Here is a 23,818-nt window from a genome sequence, read left to right as displayed (position 1 = left end):
AAAAAAAAAAAAAAAAAAAAAAAAAGATCCCTGCCCTTGTGGAGATTTTTGTCTTATACTACCTTTATGTCAGTGCCAATAATTTACACTAAATTTTGTATTAGATTCCCTTATCTCAGATATACTATTAGTGTTCTCCAAATACAGTTGCCTTTTTTAACCAGGGACATCACTTTTCAGCTTGCCATGTTTAGTTCTATGAGGGGGGAAGCAAAAGACAGTGAAAATACATTTTATTCATAGATAATATGTTTATAGACTTCTTTAAATATGTAAATTTGTAAAAATCCAAAATTGAATTTCAGATCATTGGGATGACAATCACATTTCCATTAAAAAGGGATTATTTACTCACTCAAGAGTTACTTTAAAATAACAGACCCCTATAATGAATGTAATTAAAAGTTTGTCAACAAGTCATTATATATTTGCCAGGGGATTCCTGATAAAGGAACCAAGAAAAGCTAAAGATCAGAGGCCATAGTCAATTAAAACTTAATTCAGAACATAAACAAAGAACATGAAATTTAGAATCATGGAGGAAATGATTTCTGATTTCTAAAAATTTCAAATATATATACTTTCTAGAGGACTTCCATTTTCTAAATTTATAATTTATTATCATCACACTCATAAATCACATTCATCCTGTCAATAAAAAAAATAACCTTTTTTTTTTTTGGCACCTGGGATTCAACTCTGAGGCACTCAGTCAACTCTGAGGCCCTATTTTGTATTTTATTTACAGAGTCTCACTGAGTTGCGTAGCCCCTTACTTGGTTTGGGAGCTGGCTTTGAACTCACAATCCTCCTGTCTTAGCCTCTCAAGCCACTGGGATTTCAGGTGTGTGCCACTGTGCCCAGCGAAAAGTAATCATTTGAATCTACAAAACTGGTTTCTGGTTCTAGCTTTCTGAATATGTTTTAAAATATAAAAAATAAAGAAAAAGCCAAGGATTTATAGCAAAGAAGACTGAGCATCTTCATAAACACTCATCAAGAATAGTGACTCCTTTTCAAGGCCCCTTATAGTAATGTCATTAAGATGCTATTTCTAGTGTTATCCTCTGTTCCATACAGCCATCCTATGGGTTAATTGAACTTCTGAGGACTATTATAGGAAGCCAGTGACCACATATGACTTTGTTTCTATGAAAAATGCTTGGGTTCTAGACAGACTTTAAAACCAAGGTTAACGGAACATCCCATTTATAAGGGTTCTCTCGAACTTTTTCTGTAAATCTCACAAGCCATGTACAGTTTGATGGTAATCCATAATTATGAATGGGAAATAAAACCTTAATAATTGAATAATAAGCAACTATGTGGTTGTTACAATAAAAATATAGATCTAGGGCAGCAGAATAGAATAGACATTATGATTGCTGTATGTATATAGGTGACTCTATGACCAGTATGATTCTGCAATCTGTACAATCAGAAAAATGAGAAATTATACCCCAGTGATTCAAATGTATGAATTGCCAAGATCATTGTAATGTCATGTGTAGCTAATAAAAAAAAAGAAAAAGAAACCCTATGATCTGGAAGAAAAAAAAAATATATATATATATATCTGTTCCTGGGCCTCACTCATTCATTCAACACATTCATTGAGTGCCTTCTCCGGGTGAGGCATTTGAAAAACATCAGTGAAACAAATCTAGCCTCTGATCCAAAAGACCTTAGGGCTGCTTGAGGAAGAAGGCTCAGACACAAAATTCACAAGCGAATGTCTTCAGTGTAAATTCAATGGATTGTAGTTCAGAGGAAAGCAAGGTACTTTCTCATGAGGGAAGAGAGAAGCTTTCCTAGAAGAAATGGCATTTAAAATGCCACGTGAAAATGAAGAGAATTTAAAAGAGGACCAAAAGAGACAAGCATGCTTGGAGGTGTGACATAAACAAAATGATAGAACTATTAAAGTATATATCTGCAAGAACCAGCTAGTGCATAATGCAGAGAACACTTCTTGAGCAAGGACCAGGTGTCAGACACTACCTAAGGGGCCAGAGACAGGAAGAAGGGAAGAAGGTAGGAAGGAAAGAAGGAAGGAAGGAAAGAAAGATGGGATCCTTGCCCTTAAGGAAGAATCCTGTTTAACAAGCCTTACAAAGTATAAATGAGAAATGGTTTCCAGTTGAATTGAGAATGGCAATGATTGCTAAACTGAGGCATTGGAACTGGATTCTATGGTGATGACTTTGATTATGGCGATGATTATGTTTGTCATTTACTAAATCCTTCAGTGTTGTAGGCACTGTGGTAAGAATTTATAAGCATTTTCCTCACGTCTCCTCAGGAGATGTGATTACTGTTTTATTCCTAATTATCTGAGAAAATTGGGGCTTAAGTCAATTAATTCATGTAATGTTGCTCAGCTAGTAAGCAAGAAGAGCAGAGATTTGAAAAGGTGTATTGGATTTCAGAGCCTGTAACTCACTAACAGGAGCCATGGAAGACATTTAAATAGGAAAATGATCAATCCAAACTGTTCTTAAGAATTCATTTGATTACAGGAGGAATACAATGATTAAAGAATTATGTTAGTGACCAGCCAATGTGGACCTCAGTGATGGTAACAGTGATGGGTAAGAAAAGAAAAAGGAGATGACAGATGTCTTAAAGATAACTCATGTGATTGAGGAAACTGGAAGAAGGATAAGGCAAATACAGCTTCAAGTTTTAGAGTCTGTGTAACAAGGCTCATGGTGCCAGGCAGTAGAATGAATTCTACCACAGAAACATCCTTGGGGAGCAAGATGAGGGAATTCGGGAAGGGAGGCCAGGATAACCTCTTTAATTATACAAGTTGAAGTTAAGGTGGGAAGGGTTCAGGAAGTGGTTGAAAATACACTAGTTGACTCCAAAAATAGGCAGCTTAGATGGTGGGATCTTAGTCTACCAATAGTACACAGGTCAAGGAGGACTAAAAAAGACCTTTAAAACCATAGTTCTATTAGGAAGCTAAATTAGGATTTATGAAACCAGAGAATAATAAAAAGTTAAAGGAAGTGTAGGCTATTCTAAAATGAGTTGAAATTGAAGGAAACGGAGAGAGTAGTTGATAGGCTAAGAGGTTAATAGGAATGAAGTAAGTTTTCTTTAAAGAATGGAATGACTGAAGAAAGATGAGTTTTATTGAGTGAAGCCTTAAAGTGGGTGATGAGTTGGCCAGGTCGGGAATTCCTGGTGCCTCCTTCCCATCCAGTTTCTTCCCGTCTTTATATGACCACAAATGCCACCCTTCTGCTGAGCCTTGACCTCTCCCATGGTCTTCCCCGTAAAAGCTCAATGCTCCTTATCCCATTCTCCCTCTGTTCTTAGTACAAACATGCACCATTGGCTGACGGTTCTTGAACACCCACAGGCTTCAAGTCACCAAGGGGCTTGTTAAAACATACATTCCTGGGCTCTATCTCCAGAGTTTGTGCTTCTGAATATCTAGGGTGAGACCTGAGAATTCGTTTTTCTTACAAGTGATGCAGTTGGTCTAAGGATCATGCTTTGTGAGCTATTGAATTAAGAATATATGAGAGCTACAAATAAAGAATTAGGGAGCTTGAAGATGCACTAGAGTGCCAGATGTGAAAATGTTCTAGAAAAATACTCCAAGAATTAGGCACAATTTAAGAGCAGACAAAAAGGAATAGAACGCTTTGCCTAGTTCCATGACAGAAAAATACTTTGCAGGAAGCATCAGCATTACCTCCACTAAGCAGAGGTTTCTTAGGGGAAAGTCTATCATAGGTGAAAATTTAATTGGAAAAAAAGAATAAAGAAAAACCACAGACATGACTTTAATTTTATTTTAGTCATGAAGAGCTAAATATGATGTGAGTAAGAAGTGTGCAGTTATTATTTGGGGGAAAATAAGTATAGAGCTAGCATACTGTGTTCCATTTAGAATGCTATTATGTTATTATTCATAACTTACCTGAGCTCATTGGGCCTGGGGAAATGCACCATTTCTAAAAGCTGGTGTTATAATTACCACTTTGATTGATGCATCTAATTATTCACTTAGGTTTACCTGCCCCTGATATTTACTGTGCAAATCTGACATAAAAAGACCAAATATATGAATTAAGGTAAGGGTAATTTGTTTTGTACCTCTCTAAAGTGCTGGCTGTGGTTGGCAAATATACAAAGTTGCACAATCAAAGGTGCAAAATTCTTTCTGACATTTGTGAACATCAGTCATTTCAAGTTTCTATCATTCAGTCAGATGCCCAGTAACTCATCAGTATCAATGACAATCATCAAAACAACCATCTAGTCACAGCTATGCTGGGTAACCTGGTCATATCATAATCCTTATTCTAATCACATGGTCAGACACCATTAAATGTAAAGTGAAATTAGTTAAATATGGGAGTAAATAATTTTTTCATTTTAGTTGCAAGCCTATATAACTGCTAATTTCACCATGATAATTTCCTATATAACTGAAATTAGATTTTTGAGCTGAGATATATAAACATTCCTATTAATACCAAATTCCTATTAATACCAAATCAATACCAAATTGCCGTCTGCTTTAGTATTTTGAATTATATGCTCTGAATTTTTATTTAAAATAAAAATCCATAGGGAAAAAATAATTTTTCAGGTCTCATTGTATGCAAATAAACTATTCTATATTAACAGAATATAAACAAGGTTCATTTTGAGAACATTCCTTTTAGAGATTAAAAGCAATTTTAAAATATTTAATTGTCCACCTGGGAAAGGGAAAAACAACCATTGAAATATAAATGATACTGAAATTTCCATATTATGATGATAAAAAGATATTTTGAGGGAACTGAATTATTTTGTTGTTTGGTAAGAGAGATGGGTGTCCGATATTGTGATTTCCCTTTTCCCATGACAAGTGGTAATTTCTGAGTACCCAGGAGATGATAAAGGAAAAAATTACATGAAAGAAAGTAACTTGTCAGTCTTTTAGGATATATTTGGTGCAGTGTCGTCAGAAGGTAGCCTGCCCTCTCCCTGGAATCAAGTTGCAAACACTATCTTCAATAGTAATTAGAGCTAAGCAGCAATTACAGGACATATGATTTGTTCAGACACACTGCCGGTTGGCTGTTTCCTAGCGCCACATTTCACAGGAGCACCAGGTTGAAATGATGGAATTATTTATCTCTAAATGCAATACCTCGTACAGTGCTTGAATGCAGAAGGAAACGTGAACTGTATTCTTAAAAGTGAAGGTAAGCGTTGCTGACTGATCAGCATTTACACCTCAGGGAACTTTTTCATGAAGTATGTGACAGAAATATAAAATAGTTCAAATCAATTTCAGAAAAGGAGGAAAATAACAGAATTAGGAAAAATGGAATTGGCTCATTTCACGACTCCCCTTTGTAATATTACTTTGATTTTCCTGACTTGTTTGTATTTTAATTGTACTATTGAGTCACTCTGCTTAATATAATAAAGATGTGACTGATTTCTCACTTCCTTTTGTCTTTATGAGCTCCCATTTATTTTCTTTTGAAGTTTTTCTCAGAGTAAGTACTAGGCAAAAATGAGATTTATATTTAATTCAAATATATTAGAATCCCTCTCCTTTTTTTCTTCTCTTGTAAAGTGTATTTAAGTTGATGATTGTATATGTCCAAGAATCCACATTCAGATTGACAGAATAGTGGCTGGGAGCCTGTAATAAAACTGAATGACGTGGGTGATTTACACTCTTGTCATATGATTTTTATGATGGGCACATTTCAGACTTTAATGTTCCATCTAGTTCAAGTCAAAACTCAATGATTTCATGTTTATTTAGACCCTGGGGCATAGAAATCTCTCTGGAAACCAGGTAAGTCTAGCTCCTCCAGAGGGAGTATTGTCTGTTAAAGGGCGAGTGTGTTTTGTATGTATATAAAGATACTTGTGAAATTCTCATTCCTATTTTAATGTTATCACTTTGTTTTTCTCATCTAAGAAATCCTTATCCTTTAAATTTTGCCATTTGTACAACATGAGTAAACATTACTGTTAGGAAAGGACTTAGAAACTCTTGGCACCGAGAAGATGTTTTTATCTCAGAGTTCCCACTGGGATTTCAGGTGGTTTGGAAAATATTGAAAGACATTGACTCCTTTTATTCTGCTTCATTGGTGGATGTAGGTGTAAACACTGAGGGTTCAGTGAACTCTTGCAAAAAATGAGTAGGTTAAAGCCAAAGTACATTAGTTTTTCCAAAGTCCTTGTGACTCTATGATGTGTAAACTCTTGGCAGACAAGACTGTTGCTCAGTGTAATTATTACAATAGGTTTGCACCTAATTTTGGAAGAATCTTTTTTTCTAGACCTGTGTCTGCTGTTGCCTTCATTTTGTATATTTGCTTTATGTGGAATTATTTATTCCAGAGCATCATTTTCTACATCAGAAAAATATAGGATGATTGTAAGCCATGTTACATTTTACAAGACAACTTATTATATATAAAATATATGTAAGGAGGCTACTTAATATATATAGAAGCATCCTGTGCTCTCCAGTGAAAAGGTATATAACATTTGGTTAGCCCAGGACACAATGCTGAATTTCTATAAAATAAACCTGAAAATTTGAGTTCCTAACCTGTCCTACTCTCACATGCATCTGGCACATACCATTGTGGCAGTACATATAAAATCAAACCACAGTTGTTGCAACTGACAGGACTACTTCAGACATAAACAGAGATGTGACCTAATTTAATTGTTGCATCTTGTTCTGATCCTTGCACAATCTTGCTCTTCATCTTTTGATTTATAGAAGCAAATAATGAAAGAAAGTTAATACAATATAGCTTAAATCAAGGTAAATGACAAATTTTTTGAGTGCTTTCTAGTTCCTTAGTAGTATTACAATGAAAGAAGCAAAGAATCAAGAGAGACAGGCACACACAGAGAGCATGAGAGAGAGAAGGGAGGAGAGCCAGAAAATACATTGAGAGAGAGAGACAGAGAGGAATAAGAGAAAGAGGATGTTAGGGAAAGAGAGACAGAGGTACATGTTAATCAAAGTTTGGAAATGTATAATGAAATTTTGGAACTTCGGATTTCTTTTAACTGGAAACACACTTTGTCAAGTTAAATACATTGAACACCAGTTCTATTTCTATGCTTGTTTACTTCCCATTGCTGTCTTTTAAAAGCAAAATCAGTTTAAAAGGCTGTTTGAAGTCCAGAAGAGACCAAGAGTAAAAAAAAAATAGTCTAAAAAAATTTCCATTCCTTTGCTGCCTTTTAAAATAAATCATTGAAAAGGAAAATATGAATGCTGTGATTAAATCCTTTGCTTTCAGTGGAATTCCTTTTTTGAAAAATTCATTATGGCTTTGACTTTTGGTGTTCATTGAGAGGATAAGAAGGACTCACTTGGGAAGTCCAAAAGAAAATCCATGTAAGGAATATGATTCAGCTTTAGAAGAGGATCCTGCCATTTGAAACAACATTGATGAAACTGGAGGACATTATGTTGAGTGAAATAGAACAGACACAGAAAAACACTGCATGATCTCACATGTGGAATTTATTTTTAAAAATCAACATTTTCATTTTTAAAAATCAACAAAAGTTACACTAAGGTAACTTTTAAGTGAGATGATGGGTATGTTAAATTGCCTACCTATTCTGCTCTTCACCTTAAATTTATGCAACATAAAAATTAACTCTTTAGTACATGTAAAGACTCATACAGAGAAGAAGCCTGACAGTCAAATAATAAAAACTTTGATGATTTTAATGAAATTTTTTATTGGTAGGTGCATAGTAATTATACAGAATAGTGGGTTACTCATTGTGGCATATTCATACAAGCACATAACTTGGTCAATTTCATTCCCCATTACATTCCTCCCCTCCTTCCTCTCTTGAATTCCTTTCATGTACATTTTAGTCTCCCTTCTATTTTCATGAGATTGAATATTTTTTAAGGAAAAAGAAAAAGAAATCCCAATAAGAGAAAACCTAGCACAAATTCAGCAGAATGGTACAAAAGTAAACATGATACAGAGGTGTAGGAACAATCATTTATATGAATCACTTCCGGTATAGAAAATCCTTGGGTATTCACTGAAGAGCCTTATCTGATGCTGCTTTGCATATCACTAGTGCCCCAGAACTGCCTGCATGATGGAAACAGGTAGCCTCAATTCCTACAATGTCAAAACAATGGCAGAGTTCTAAGGAGCCAAGCCAGGCACTGATCCCATCTGCTAAATAGCTCCTAAGGATCCTTCTGAGTAGAAGCATCCCCTGGGTTAAAGGACGCTCCATGTTTCTCACATTGCCTCCCAGTTGCCTAAGTCCTGTGTTTGAAGGAGTGAAATATTCTGCCTGTAACTAGGTTTTTCAGCTTATATTATTTTTGCTCTTTTTTACTTTTGCCATACAATGAAAAGACAAAAGGGAAGAAAACCTTTTTAGAAAATCCTAGAAAATTCCAAATAAGTACTCGGTGCTAATTATAATCTACTCTGAAAAACTAAACCACTACTCTTTCTTCTCTCTCCAAACCCTCCCTCACCCATTTTCCCACCTTAGTCCCAATATCGCCTCATTACTCACAATCTATGTGCGCCCTGTCCTTGGCATGGCCTGGTCAGGCACCCCACACCAAGTTTCCATAGGGATGGGACAGTGAGTATCATGTTGCTCACAAAACAGCCCTGGCTGCCATGTGGGAGCCATCTCCACTATTTCTAGGGAAAAGTGGCTTCTTTGATGATGGAGGACCAAGAGTGGCCTTTCTGTGTTTGCCTACTATGAAAATAACAATCCACTAGAATTTTTTCTGAATGCCCTATATAATATAATAATTATTGTGCCTATGAGATACATATATAAAAAGTTTTACAGCAGTTTTTACTGTTTGTGTTTATACCTAAGGTGTACTTTCTGGGAGCCTATTACTTTTTTTTTTTTTTTTTTTTTTTAACATGGCAACAGTTTTTGAATAGCTTTGGAGTGTTTAGTTAATATTTAAGCCTGGGAAACCTTTTTCTCTACCAAGGTAGGAGTAGAGGGCACTAGCAGAGCAAATATTAACAGTGTTCCTTTAAATTGAGCAAGCTTTAGATAGGTGTGTGTGGGGAGGTCTTTTTAAAAGGATAATTCATATAAACCACTATTCCCTGTATCCCCTTTTTGGTTCTTAAATGCAAATAGTCTAGACATCGAATGTAGAAACTGAATCCTCTGAAACTAGGGGAAAAATTTTTTGTGTCCTCAAGGTAGAATTTATAGCAGCAGCTGTATGCACTGACCTCTGGGGTTGCTATGTCTAGCCCCATTCAGGCTGGCACATTGTGTGAGATCAGGCCTAAATACAGAGCCAGAGGCCTAAAGTGTTCTATTGCTTTGATCCACTCCAGTGGAAGGAGTTTTCCATTGCTTTGGAAAAAAATGTGTCTTTTTAGGTAGCACTTTTGATATAATTCTGATAATACTTCCTTATAAAAACCACTGATACAAATGTGAATGTGCCTCCTACCACCAAGCTATTAGGATTAGTTACATTGATCCAAACAGTATGGTTAAAAGCATAGTTTTAATGGACTTTGTCGTTCTTTTGGGGGCAGATATTGGGAATATTAAAAGAATTATTTAAAACAAAAATCACGATCGATTTTCTGTTGTCCTTTAAACTAGAAAGAAATGGTGACTCTTGGTCAGGTTATGTTTTATTTCAGTGAATTTCTTCAGTTTTTCATGTTAAAAAATATTGAAATTAAAATCTTACTTAAAAATAAGTACTTTTAAATTTTATTCAAAATTAAAAGAGAAAGCAGATCAGATACTAATCTACTTAAATTTTTAAAGGTGGTAATCCATAACTTATGATTCTTGTATATGTTTGATTACACCAACTTGAATATTCGAAAAAGTGTCCCTGGGCAATGGGCTTTAGGTTTGGTTCTACCTCTATCTAGTCAGTACCATGGTGAAATAAGCCCTCCTAATCTTATTTTATTTATAAAAAAAAAAAAGGGTAGATTCCTAAATTATACTCATTCCTAAACATAGTTGTCACTTTTGCTAGGAAAAATCTGGTTTTAGGAAGGTTTCTAAAATAAGACATAGCTCTGTGCTGCTATTAGTTCCCCAGCATGCTGTCAAGGGAGAGAAAATAGTTTCTCTGTTGGTCACAGGAAAGCTTCAGACCTCACGTAAGGGTCTTGATGCCACTAACAAGAGTCACCAGGCAAATGTAGCCCAGGACCATCTCCCTGGGTCTTCCTGCCAGAAAATTTCGTCAGGCTCCTGTGACCTCCCAATCCAGTCTCGACCTCAGACAATTTTAGTAAAGCCCTGTCTGGAGATAATTCTGGCTTCTCTAAAGACTTAGTAATTTAGGAACTAACTAGCACATGACATTCTCTTTTGATAAGTCAGGTATATTAAAAACTACTCTGAAAAACTTGAGAAAGCATTTGTTAGGACCCAGTTTTGCCTTCTTCGAGTTTCCTATCTTGCATGGTCATGCTTAATACTATTGGGTTACAAGGTGAGAAACTTTAATAAAGCAGAAATATTTTAATTTCAGTTTTAACTATCCAAATTTACTTAAATTCTGAAATTCTCATATTTTTCAATGCTGCTTTTAAAAAAGTTAACAACTACTTTTCCCATGGTTAAACAAACTGTAGTTTGTACTCTTAGTAAATAAGTTTGCCCATTTTTTTGCAGCATTTAATGGAAGAAATCCCGTATATGGGCCAGATGTTCAGGTGTAAGTGAATCACCACTTGGCTGTGTGATTTCACATTGCCACAGCATCTGAAAATCCATCTTAGTAAAGTATTCATCATTTTGTATAAAAGCTGGTGTATTACTACCAGACCCAAAGGATATTGTGGCTTAAAATCTATCATGATGTGGCGTCACTGCCGTTTTTGATACAACACTTTATTATTGCTTATAAACCTCAGTGTGGCACTCAGAAAGATTTCTTTTTAAACATAACATTCTGCCAGGCTGCTACAGTGGTGGTTGCTGTGGGAGCTCTTTGAAGGGGACTCTGAGCTGCCCCAAGGGAGACTCAGGCAGAAAAGTTAAGATTGTGTAGACTCAGTTCTCCAGATACATAGTTTTGTCTTTGGGATCACTGGATTCTGTCAGTATCCTCTCTCCACTTCCTGAATGCAGTAAGGAAGCTTCAGCATTAGAGGGGATTTTATTTGCTCACAAATTATTTTAAGCAAAGTCAGGCTTCTGGTAGAAAAAGAAATCCAAACATCATATGAACCATAATAACTTGACAGTAGTTGAATATGGTCTTTTTATGGGAGAATTTTGCCTGAATTTTTCAAAACATTTCATTGATGTTAATAGCACTGACCCCATACAGAAAAATATCCTAAGTGTATGGTTGAATGAATTTGCACAAATCCCCATGTAACTGGCCCCAGATCAAGGAAAGAATATTTCGAGTACCCTAGAAGACCCTCTCATTCCCTTCCACTTACTCCATCCTCTACCCATCCTTCTCTTTTTGAAAGGATAGCCACTATTAACAGCAGAGATTAATTTGTCTGGCTTTATATTTATATAAATTTTTATGTAACATGTAGTTCTTTTTCTTAGTTCTTTTTCTCAACATTATGTTCCCAAGATTTGTTATTGCATGTAATTATAAATCATTTGTTCTCATATTGCTCCATTTTATTGGGTGAATATTTTATTCTGTGAAAATGCCAAAATTATTTATTATTTCTACTTTTGATGGGTTAACTGGCTGATTTCCAGTTTGGAACTAGTATTGTTATGAACATTGTATAGTATATATACATTGTATAGTACATATACAATAGTGTACGGCACAATTAATACAGTTAGACATATACCTAAAAGTTGAATTGCTGAGTCATAGGAAATGTATTTATTTAGGCATATACCTAAAAGTTGAATTGCTGGTTCATAGGGCATGTGTTTAGATATTGCCAGATGTTTTTTCATAATAGCTGCAATAATTTACAATTCAGTATAGAGTACTAGTTGCTCCATATCCATTTCAACACTTGGTAATCTCTGTCTTGCTTCATTGTAAACATTCTTGTGGTTGTGTAATGATGTCTCATTCTAGTTGTAATTCACATGTCCCCAGTATGAAGTTAATTACCTTTTGTGTGTTTATTGGCCATTTTAATATCTACTTCTGTGAAGTGTCCATTCAAGACTTTTGCCCATATTTGCTAGTGTTTTTTCTTACTAATTTGTAAGAGTTCTTTATTGTGTATGCAAATTAGATAGATTCTTTATATTTTATATGCATGTACATTCTGTTATATATAATATGTGTGTATATATTAAATAGACAAAGGACTTGAATTTATACTATATATATTTAATAAATGTCATCTCCCAATCTGGATTGCCTTTTTATTCCTTTGATGGTGTCACATCCATGTTCTTAATAGAATGTATTCATTGATTTTTTTCTTTCATGATTACCACCTTTTAGGAAATGTTTGCTTACTCCAAGTTCACAAAAGTGCTCTATTTTTCTGTTTACTATTTTACCTTCTAATCCAGAAAGCCTAACAATACCTTGAGAGCTTAAACAAGGTTTTAATTTGAATATGTTGGGTTTTCTGTGTGCTTTTGGCTTATGCTGTTCCCTCCAACATTCTTCCACAGCCTCCTCTCAAAACACTAACCTTTTCTAAAGTTTATCTTAAGAAAGGTCTTATCTAGGGAAACTGTGATGAAACCAACCTCCAACCAAATGCAATTTCATTGTCTCTTGGACCTCTTTAACATTTTATTGGTAACACACAACCCCTGACATACCCTGCCTTTTCTGATCAGTATTAATGATTTTAACTATTATATCCTCCTGGGATATGACAAATTGTCCTAGGAGTAAGAGTAGTTATTAACCACAGTAGCTGAAGCTATACAACACTTAACTGTGTCAAACACATAGTTCAGCACTTTTGATAGAAAAATATTAATTAATTCTACCAGCCCTATGATAAAGGTACTTGTATTTTCCCCAATTTGTAGAAAAGAAAAATAGAGGTATAAAAAAGTAAAATCACTTGTCCAAGGTCACACATAAAAGTGGGACCTACATGTCACTGCTGTCTGACTCCTGATTTTGATGCTTTGTGTGGAAAACAGTGCTGCCTAAAGCCAATGCCACAGAGGTCTGGTTGTCCCAGAAGCTCAGGGAGGAGGAAGGAAGGCCAGATTCTACATTCCAAAATTCAGAGAAAAAATCACTAGATGTTTCAATGTTCACAGTGACATTAGTATATTAAAAGTAAACTTTTAATATACTAATCACTATCACTTTTAATATACTAATCACCATCACTAGCAGTCAGAGAAATGCAAATCAAAACCACCCTAAGATACCATCTCACTCCAGTAAGATTGGCAGCCATTATGAAGTCAAACAACAACAAGTGCTGGAGAGGATATGGGGAAAAGGGTACTCTTGTACATTGCTGGTGGGACTGCAAACTGGTGCGGCCAATTTGGAAAGCAGTATGGAGATTCCTGGGAAAGCTGGGAATGGAACCACCATTTGACCCAGCTATTGCCCTTCTCGGACTATTCCCTGAAGACCTTAAAAGAGCGTTCTACAGGGATACTGCTACATCGATGTTCATAGCAGCACAATTCACAATTGCTAGACTGTGGAACCAACCCAGATGCCCTTCAATAGATGAATGGATAAAAAAAATGTGGCATTTATACACCATGGAGTATTACGCAGCACTAAAAAATGACAAAATCATGGAATTTGCAGGGAAATGGATGGCACTAGAGCAGATTATGCTTAGTGAAGCTAGCCAATCCCTAAAAAACAAATACCAAATGTCTTCTTTGATATAATGAGAGCAACTAAGAACAGAGCAGGGAGGAAGAGCAGGAAGAAAAGATTAACATTAAACAGATACATGAGGTGGGAGGGAAAGGGAGAGAAAGGGGAAATTGCATGGTAATGGAGGGAGACCCGCATGGTTATACAAAATTACATATAAGAGGTTGTGAGGGGAATGGGAAAATAAACAAGGAGAGAAATGAATTACAGTAGATGGGGTAGAGAGAGAAGATGGGAGGGGAGGGGAGGGGAGATAGTAGAGGATAGGAAAGGTAGCAGAATACAACAGTTACTAATAGGGCATTATGTAAAAATGTGGATGTGTAACCGACGTGATTCTGCAATCTGTATTTGGGGTAAAATTGGGAGTTCAAAACCCACTTGAATCAAATGTATGAAATATGATATGTCAAGAGCTTTGTAATGTTTTGAACAACCAATAAAAAAAAAAAAGTAAACTTTGTTGAAGCCAGCATTTTCCTTTTACTTCTTTTTTCCCCCTCAGTTCTTATAAAAGAACTAGGGCCTTGAGCATGCTAAGCAAGTACTCTATCACTGAGCTACATCCCCAGTTCTGATGAGAGCATCTTTTTATGTAACAACTTTATATATAACCAACTTTATGGAATAATGTCATGGGCTTTAGAAGGGCAGAAGTTTGGACCCAGACTCTATCACTTACTATGTGATCTTAATCTCTCTAAGTCACACCTTTCTCTTCTCTAAAATGAAGATAATACAACCTTTATAAATTGTAGTATAACTTAATAAAATGCAGGACAAATTCACTTAGCACAGTATCTAGCACTCAGTAGAATCTCATTAAATGGTAGTAGTATACTCTCTAAAAAGGAAAATAGATGGTCTGGTGTTGTAGCTCAGTGATAAGAGCATTTGTCTAGTACATGTGAGGCACTGGGTTCAATTCTCAGTACCACATAAAAATAAATAAATTGAATAAGGGTATTGTGTTTATCTACAGCTAAAAAAACCATTTTTTAAAAAAAGTAAAATAAATTCTGACTCAGTTTATAATCTCTGTAGCTGTCAGCTCTATACCTTGTTGGTCCTCATAAGTATTGTTTGAATTAAATAATACTATTATTTGGGGAGGGTTATTCTTAGATAAATATATTCTATAATTTCTTATAAAACATTAAAAAACTTATATATTTAAGCTATTTCAGTATCAGACACTATAATTGAGGTCAAATAAGAGTTTTAACTAATTCCCAGCTGTAAACTATTCCTGTTTGTAGGCTCAACATTTTAATCCCTTAGTTTGGTGGCAAAATGCTTCTGTCTACAACTGGAGAATGTGTCTATATAACTGGAGTGTTTTCAGTTTTACAGTTGGGTGACCATACCACAGTAGCAAAAAGAGAATACAGAAGTTAAATTTCTGGATTTAAATGCTAACTCCTTTACATATAACCTTTATGAATTGTGCTTAATCTCTCTTGTCTCAGTTTCTCATCTATAAAGTGGGGCTAACAATAATGCCTTGTTTATTGGGCATTTGTGAGGATTAAACAATAATAAGTATACATACACATATATATGAATATATGTAGACATATACATTTGAGGATTACCTGTATGTATGTATTCATATCTGTGCACATATGTAACATGCAATAGGATAGTACCTGGTACATAGTTTGTGTTATTAAAATGTTATTTCAGTTACTATTATTGTGTAATCTTTATCAAGAGACACTAGACTCTTTATCAGTCATGTCCCTTATTCACATAACCACTTCCTAGTGGCCGTACTTCATGTTTTTTTGATAAGTTATTTTTCCCACCTGGTAAGAGGGAAAGATACATGCTATAAGGGGTAACAAAGTCAGGAAAGCAATGAAAAGAAAAAATCGAGTTCTGGAAATAAATCTGAAATGCCACTTATTTTAATTTCTTTAAAGAAATATTTGGGAATTCTATAATTGAAATCCCACCACACACACACACACACACACACACACACCATAAATCTTCATGGCGTGTTAAGTTTTGTATTTCACACTGAAGGGGACATATAATAGTATAGGAAGAAACTACTGCAGGATATGTAATAGACCTAATCTCCTGCAAATTCTTCTTCATGCAGGTTTTCTGTGACTTTGATGTACTCTCCTTTCCAAGAATGAACTATGTGTTAGTTTCTGTTGTGGTACATAAGAGCCACTAGGAAGCCTCAGATTATATCCTAAAAGAGCCTTCAATATAATATTTCTAAAGGTCAAAGACTAAGGTAATACTTTCAAGTGTCACTTGGTCCTCAAATGAAGTTTTATTGTGATGGATTATGACATAATCCATTGACATGATAAAGTACCTATTATGTTACAGAGACAGTTGGCTGAAATAATTTTTTTTAATATAATCACAGTTGTGAATCTTTCACATATTGTTGGTTTCAGGGAATAGATGAATTCAGCTGTGTTTGTTGGGGCTCAGAAAATCATACCCAAAAGAATGAAGCTTTGAAGTGCTGAGCACTTTGAATTAAAGGAAATTGGACCTTGTTTCTCCTCCTGAACCCTGAGCACAAAAGGGACACCATCTCTGAAATTCCTTTCTCTGACTAAAGAAATTCTTCCAAAAGAATTGTCTTCAACCTCCTCTTTAGAAATCTCATCAAATAACCAGGAAAGATTAACCACCAGAAAAGAGAAGAGACTAAAAATTGACACCCCTCCCAGATAGACTTTTCACCTATTCTCTTGAGGGCAGCTCCAGGGGATTACCTTGGACACTTTATCTGCACAATAAGACAACCTTCCTTGGCAGTAAAGTTCCACCTCTCACCTTCCAGTAACTTCTGGCTGCTACCTCCTCTAGAACCCAGAGGAACTTTGTCCCAGGCCATTGTTGAGTTCTTTGAGCATTTACAGGAGATTAGGTCTATTACTTATCCTGCAGTAGTTTCTTACTATTATTATGTATGTCCCCTTCAGTGCTGAAATACAAAACTTAACACACCATGAAGATTTATGGTGTGTGTGTGTGTGTGTGTGTGTTGGGGGGATTTCAATTATAGAATTTCCAAATATTTCTTTAAAGTAATTAACATAAGTAGCATTTCAGATTTATTTCCAGAACTCGATTTTCTCTTTTTATTGCTTTTCTGACTTTGTTACACCTTTCAGCATTGATGAGTTCTTTGGGCTCATCCATTTCTTCTAAAAATTGTTTGCTTCTCCTTTAAAATTACCTGAGCACTCTCCATTTTCCACTCCCCTGTGAAGAGGTTATTTAAGCTTCAACCATGGGACCTTTCCTTTGAGTTTCATATTTTGTGTGATTCCTGAGCTTATGCACGTTGATAAGTTTATGTATGTTTTTTTTTTTTTTTCTCCTGTTAACCTGTCATTGTCATTTCAGTGTAACTTCAGAGAGTGGAAAGGAAATTTTCTCTTGTCCCTACGTGTTTCACTGTCAAAATGAAATTTCTGGGAGGTTAATTGCATTCTTACAGGAGATTATATGGACATATAGAATAATAATATGATGGACATGGTAACAGTGGTAACTATTAGATCTGTGAAATTTACATGCTACATGTATATCTAGTTTTAGTACAGAGAGTTTGAGATATATATATATTATTATTAAATAAGGTGAAGCTCTATTATGATTTTATTCATTGTGATATATACCAGTCTGTATCTTAGGTTTCAAAACAGAGCAACATACAAGCCTTATATAATATTTCCAAATAGTTCTACAAAAGTCAAAGGTTGCTTCTATCCCATGGGAACAGCAATGTAAAGGGTATACTTTTGCATTGAGATGCCCACTTACTGTATTTTCAGCCTTTTTCCCCTCCTCAGCAAGTCTTTGACTTGGGGAGAAATTAAGCATTTTTTGCAAAGTGCAATGCATTTTGGCCAAATTTCTGCTAGTAATTCCCACTGACATTCAGGCACCCAGAGGTGAGGAGAAAGGCTTCCCAGCAGCAATAGCAGTAGCAGTAAAATCTGGAATAAGGTGATAGAGGATCAAAGCATGAAAAATAACTTGTGGGGGGGATGCACTTTATCCCCATTTATTTCCATTTGCAAAAACTTCCTTTGAAGCAATCAGTTTTGGTGAAAAGTGAAAACAGCAAGTTGAGGTGAAAGAATTGATAAAATCGCAGTTTATATTTATTCAGAAGATCCACCAGTACTTTATAACAATCTGTGTTTAACATGGCAAATTGTCTGTCATTAAAATGCTAATGAAATGGTAAGCAGCTGCTAAGTTTTTTATGCTAATGAATGGTGGCAGCTAAGTAGTTCTGAAGTCTTGTCTTTATTAGCATAGAGATTTGATTGGGTAAGGGGGATCATTGTGCATTCTGACCTTTGTTGATGGAGCAATCTCTATTCAAGTTCCCTGTTGCATTCTATTTGATTTGAGTTTGTTGGTACAAAGTAACTCAGCAGGCCCTGAGGGCCATGAACTACACAGTGTTATCAGAGACACCATTGTGGGTTTAGAGAAAGAACCTAGCTTTCCTTTGGGAGATCTACAATGGCAAAATAATTACAAATTTGTTCATCAGGCAGCTTAAGTAGAATGATTCTGTATACTTATTCTCTGTACTTTAGACTTTTAATAATTATATTAATAATAAATCATAAAAGGCTCTGATCTAATTTAAGAAATATTTCTAGTTTTTAATTTAACTAAGATTTTAAAGCAAAGCTTTTAAAACAAGCATTTTAATAATATAAGTGCCTCTGCAACATTTGATAAATTGATATAATACATCATCTTGGATCTACAATCACTGAAGTTAGCAATGGATATAGCATTACCTAATTAGAAGAGTAATGTGTAATTAAATGCAGGGTGGCTATGTGAATACCATGCTTAGAGTATTTACTTGTTCATCAAAAACACAAACAAAATTACTGTTACACTTATATTTTTGCTGAGTCTTTTCCTGAAGAATCTTTGTCTGTATTTCCGATTGAATGGGGCAGACCTGAAGAACTATCATTACAGATTAATGCTTCAGGTTCCCTTTCTTTTCTTTTATTTTTTCCTCTCTTCTTTTTCTCCCAATTTTTAGGATCAATGTAAAAGAGGTGTGACAGTCCCTTGAACACAGTTGGCAATAAATGTTCTGAAATGATTTGAAATATGATGCAGTTTATTAAGAAAATTCATTACAAAAAAAAATCATTGAAATAGGAATTTTAATGACCCTGGGACACTGTAAGAGGTTGGTGGAAATTTTAATAATTAGAGCATTTTCTCATACTGTTCATTTCTCCTTGAAGTCAGCAGGGGATTTTAGGCATATGATTATTTTGTGATCCTGTGTAGTCAGGCCAGGAGAAATTGGAACCTTCCAACCATGCTGGTGGTAATGTAAAAGTGTTCAGCCCCTTTGGAAAATAGTCTGGCAGTTCCTCAAAACGTTGAACTATCTGGTACCATATGACTCAGTGTTTACCAAAATTTCACTCCTAGGCAGACACCTGAGAGAACTGAAAACATATGTCCACGCAAAAACTTGTAAACGAATATCCATAGTAGCATTATTCATAATAGCCAAAAAGGTGAAAACAATCTAAATGCCCATGAACCGATTAATGAACAGCAGCAAAATGTGAGACATTCATACAACAGAATATTATCCAGCCTTGAAAAGGCATAAAATTCTGATACAGGCTACAGTATGAACAAACCTTGAAAAGACTATGTCAAATGAAAGAAGCCACTCACAAAAGACCACATATTGTATGATTTAATTTAAATGAAGTGCCTGGAATTGACATATTTTTAGAGACAGAAAATAGATTAGTAGTTGTCAAGAGCTGGAGATGTTGGGTGGAAATGGGGAGTGACAGCTAATGGGGATAGGGCTTCTTTAAGAGATCATGAAAATGTTCTTTAAGAGATCAAGAAAATAGATTATGTTGTGATGTTAGTACAACTGTGTGAATATGCTAAAAATTACTGAATTGTATATTTTGGGTGGATTGTCTGGTATATGAATTATATTTTTTTGTTTTTGTTTTAATTACACATGACAGTATAATGATCTTGACATATCATACATTTGAATCAGGTGGGGTATAATTTCTCATTTTTCTGAGTGTACAGGTTGCAGAATCACATTGGTCATGCAGTCACGTATATACATACAGAAATAATAATGTCTATTTTATTCTGCTCACCTTCCTTTCCCCCTTTCCCCTCCCCTCCCCTCCCATCTATGAATTATATTTCAATAAAGTTGTTACATGCCTATCTCCCAGAAAGCCACCTGCACCAGCCATTGCTTATCTATATTACATGAAAGTTGAAGACTAAAGAAGAATGCTTGTTGCTGGAGGGGAGCATTTCAAATCTCCTATTCACATGAAGGGTTAACAGCTGATATAAGATTAAAAGGGATAATCGCTAAAATAATACAAAGCTCATTAGAACTGATAGTTGACAACAAAAATTTGAGTTCCTGTCCTAAATACTCTTTGTCTCCAATACCCTGTCCACAACCAGGCTATAATCAGACCGTTTTACATTCTCTGACTATCCAATATCTAGACTGCTTCTTTTCCTCAAAGGCCAGCTTTTGGGTTGTTTTTTTTTAAATAAAACAAATTGAGTCATAACTTTCAAACAGAAACTCTAAGAGTCTTAAGTTTTCTTCTTGCAAAAATCCTTTATCTTTGATTTGAAAAAAAAATTGTTTATTACCCTTTTAATGTAGTAAAGAGCATCTGGCTTCAAGAGGCCCCACCCCCTCTCTTTCCTGAATTATTGGCCACTTAGAAGCAACCTGCTTGGGCACCAGGCCATTCTCATTCCCCCCACCTTCCAGTAGAAGCTGTGTACTGTGTCTTGTTGAGTCTGAGCTGCCCTTGGCTTTTGCCATGGGAGAGTGTTCTGTATCACTGTCTTAGACAATGAGGAAGAAGATGTCTTTTGACCATATTTACTATTCTTGTGCCACTTGCTTACTTCCAGTGTGACTCTCTTGTTTGCAGGTGGCAGCTCACTGGCCTTGTTTGGGCTATGTAGGTTTGGGAGGGAGATGGATGTGAGCAAGAGATTGAATTCATTTTCATTTTGTTCTTGGCAGGCAGTACATGCCATACTACTACCCTTCCTGCTCTTGTGCGCACTCCTACCCTGATGATGCAGCCTTCACTGGATATCAAACCATTTATGTCTTTTCCAGTGGACGGTAGTTCTGCTGTTGGGCTCTTTCCAAATTTTAACACAGTGAGTAAATGCTTTTTTTATTTGATGTGTGACCTCCTCCACCTCTGTCTGTTCCTACATTTGCAAATAGGCAATAGATGTAGTCTGTTTCCATAGTGTGTGATTTTAAACTATATATTGTTATACTGCTCAGCTGTGCTGTGAAATATGATGCTTCACCCATGGGAGTTAGACCAAACAATAGCCAGCATATTTATCTTTAAAATATTTTCACAGATGACTTTTCACCTATTGCATTGTGCAATTTTGATAGACTTTTCAGTGGTTTTAGAACCTATATGATTTCTGGGATGTTATTCATACATGCTCAAGAACACAATTTGGAGATATCAAGCCACATTTATTTATCTCTACTACTAGAAAGGGAAAAAAATGACTGTAGGATTTATCTCCCTGGGTACCTTTTTATTTGGGAGATATTTTAGATGAAGTGACTTTTACACAAAAAGAATTTTTATTTTGGGGCTCTTGTGGATTATATGAATATGACTATTAGCAAAAGGAAAAAATACTCATTTGAAATCTACATTTTACTTATCTCCATGATACTTATTCTCTTCAAAACATATGATAAATATTAGTGAATTACCCATAATTATCAGTGTTCTTTACTCAGGTCAGCTGACTTCCTTTATTTGAAAAAAAGACATTCTGTAGGTGTACCAAGAGGAGTGTGACATTTCTCAACAACAGAGTTCAGCATATAGAATCAGCCTGTAGTCAAGATTCTTAACTTATAGTAGGAGAAAGGGTAAACAGTTCAGGAGATTGCATGAATTGTGTCTGTTCATTTGATAAATGCAGTCAGTTGGGGCATGATGGTCTATGTGAACGAAACAGCATTATAAATGCTGCCATAATCAAAAGAAAGAATTGCATTATCAACACCACCAGACAGCACACATCTGAAGTACTGCCAAATGTTTCCTTTTGCAAACTTATCTTCTGTGTAAAGTGAAAACAGCAAGAGGATTTTTCCTCAAGGGTTCTAAATAAAATCTGCTGACAGGCTTTCTGTCAGGGGCTTAGTGTTGTAAGGTAATTAGGGGGTAAAGGATCAGCCAACATTTTAAAGAGCACTGGTTTTGACTTAGTGAGTAAACAGTTGAATGTTTTTGTCTCCTGGGTTTTTCAGAGACAAGTCAAACAATTTACCAAAAAAAAAAAAAAGGGGGGGGATAAAAAAAGCATGAAAAGGTGAGCATCATGTCTAGCCCAGTGGTGCAGTTCAGCAAGATAAATCATGCCTGCCTGGGCTATATTCATCCATCCAGAGCAGGGTGACCCTCCTAAAGACCCACATCAGGCCATTTCAGAGAGCTTGAACTCAAACATGCCTGTTATGTCCTCTATCGACACATCTGTGATACATTCCAAACATAATCAAATCCAGCTATACTTCTTGGAATGTTTATTAGGTACTCGTATTTTGATTCATGTGCATTTAGAAGACAGTATTTGTAGATACTGCACAAGTCCAGGTGCTGTCAAGTGGCAACAGTGATAATGTAAGAAGGTGTAAATGGTTCCTCCTATAGTTCATTGTGTACGTCTGTGTGCATGTGTGTATATTACAAGTAACATGCAAATACTTATTTCAAAGATTCAAATAAAACAGCATTCAAGGCAAAACAAAAACGTCATCATCCCCTGCCCCTGTACATACTGTTTCTCACTTCACCAGAAAAAGGTACTATAAGCAGCTGGTATCCATCCTGAAGGCCCTTTTAAAAGTATATATGTACATACCAGTAGGCACCCACTCACAGTTCTTTTCACAACTGCAGTCATGTAATTAGTACTAATTATTCTGTAAGTCACGTTTTTCAGTTATCAAAATTTCTGACATATGCCTCTCTGTTTTTAAGGAATATAAAATTAAAGTAGAGGGGGTGTTTTCATTAAAGGTTTTTAATATAAAAATGCAGTTTCCAAATGGCTAACTAATGTTACAGAAACACTAATATAACCTTTTTATTTTTCTGTTTGTTTGCTGTACATAACAATCTTACATACTTTGGGTTTGAGAAAACCCATGCAATACCTCTCTTAGTAGAAGTTCACTTTTTTCCTTCCTAGAAGAAAATAAACTTTAAATTTTCAAATAAGATACTACTAAGTTGGTTAAGGTAGAGAAAACTGCAGAGAACTACAGGAAATAATCATTTTACTCTATTTATTAGAGTAAAATTTTAGTCATTTATTAGGCAGACAGTCCTGATAGTTTATTAAAAAACAAGTCAGTGCAAGTGAGACCCTCTATCAACTTGTAAAGAAATTTATTCATTTATTTATTGAGTTATCTATGATTTTTTACCTTGAGTTGCAATTGAAATTACTTTAATCCTTTTGCCTATAAGTTTATCCACTCTAATACCCAAACTTATCCAATAGATTTCCAAGGGAAATTTTAGGAAAGTTATTATCAAAGTTTTTCTAAGAAAATATTATTATATCACTACAGTGATTATATTAAATTATCATAAATTTGTAATGATTTATATCCTTCTAAGGACTCAGACCTCAGAGCATTTTAGGAAACTATGGTTATTTCCCCTATTGTCTGGAGGTAAAAAGAGAGTTAGCAAAGGAAAAACAGAGACTTGAATTAAAATGTTCTAACTTTGAAACCCATATTCTGGCTTTTCACATCCTTGGCTCTTTCGGCCTGTGCCACCTGCCTTTGTGAACAAAGCTCAATCAGAAATCTTTTGTTCTCTTTTCTGGAAACATACTAGACAATTTTCTGCAGAATCA

The 23,818-nt window shown here is 35.3% G+C and overlaps 1 protein-coding gene across 10 annotated transcripts in view; it reads left to right on the top strand.

Annotated features, from left to right (window-relative positions):
• Znf385b (zinc finger protein 385B) overlaps nt 1–23,818 on the top strand; it is a 295,618-nt gene that overhangs the window by 183,704 nt on the left and 88,096 nt on the right. For 7 of the 10 annotated variants that reach the window (XM_048808103.1, XM_048808104.1, XM_048808102.1 and 4 more), the window contains one exon: nt 20,919–21,061. The exons of 1 other annotated variant lie outside the window; for it this stretch is intronic. In XM_048808103.1, coding sequence (XP_048664060.1) covers nt 20,919–21,061 — 143 coding nt within the window. Of the gene's footprint in view, nt 1–4,979; nt 5,217–20,918; nt 21,062–23,818 lie in introns of those variants that run through there. 2 more of the 10 variants (XM_015481112.2, XM_015481114.2) reach the window with 2 other exon arrangements.

The sequence above is a fragment of the Marmota marmota genome, unplaced genomic scaffold, assembly GCF_001458135.2.
Source record: "Marmota marmota marmota unplaced genomic scaffold, marMar, whole genome shotgun sequence".
NCBI lineage: Eukaryota > Metazoa > Chordata > Mammalia > Rodentia > Sciuridae > Marmota > Marmota marmota.
This window is presented reverse-complemented; position numbering and strand designations above follow the sequence as displayed.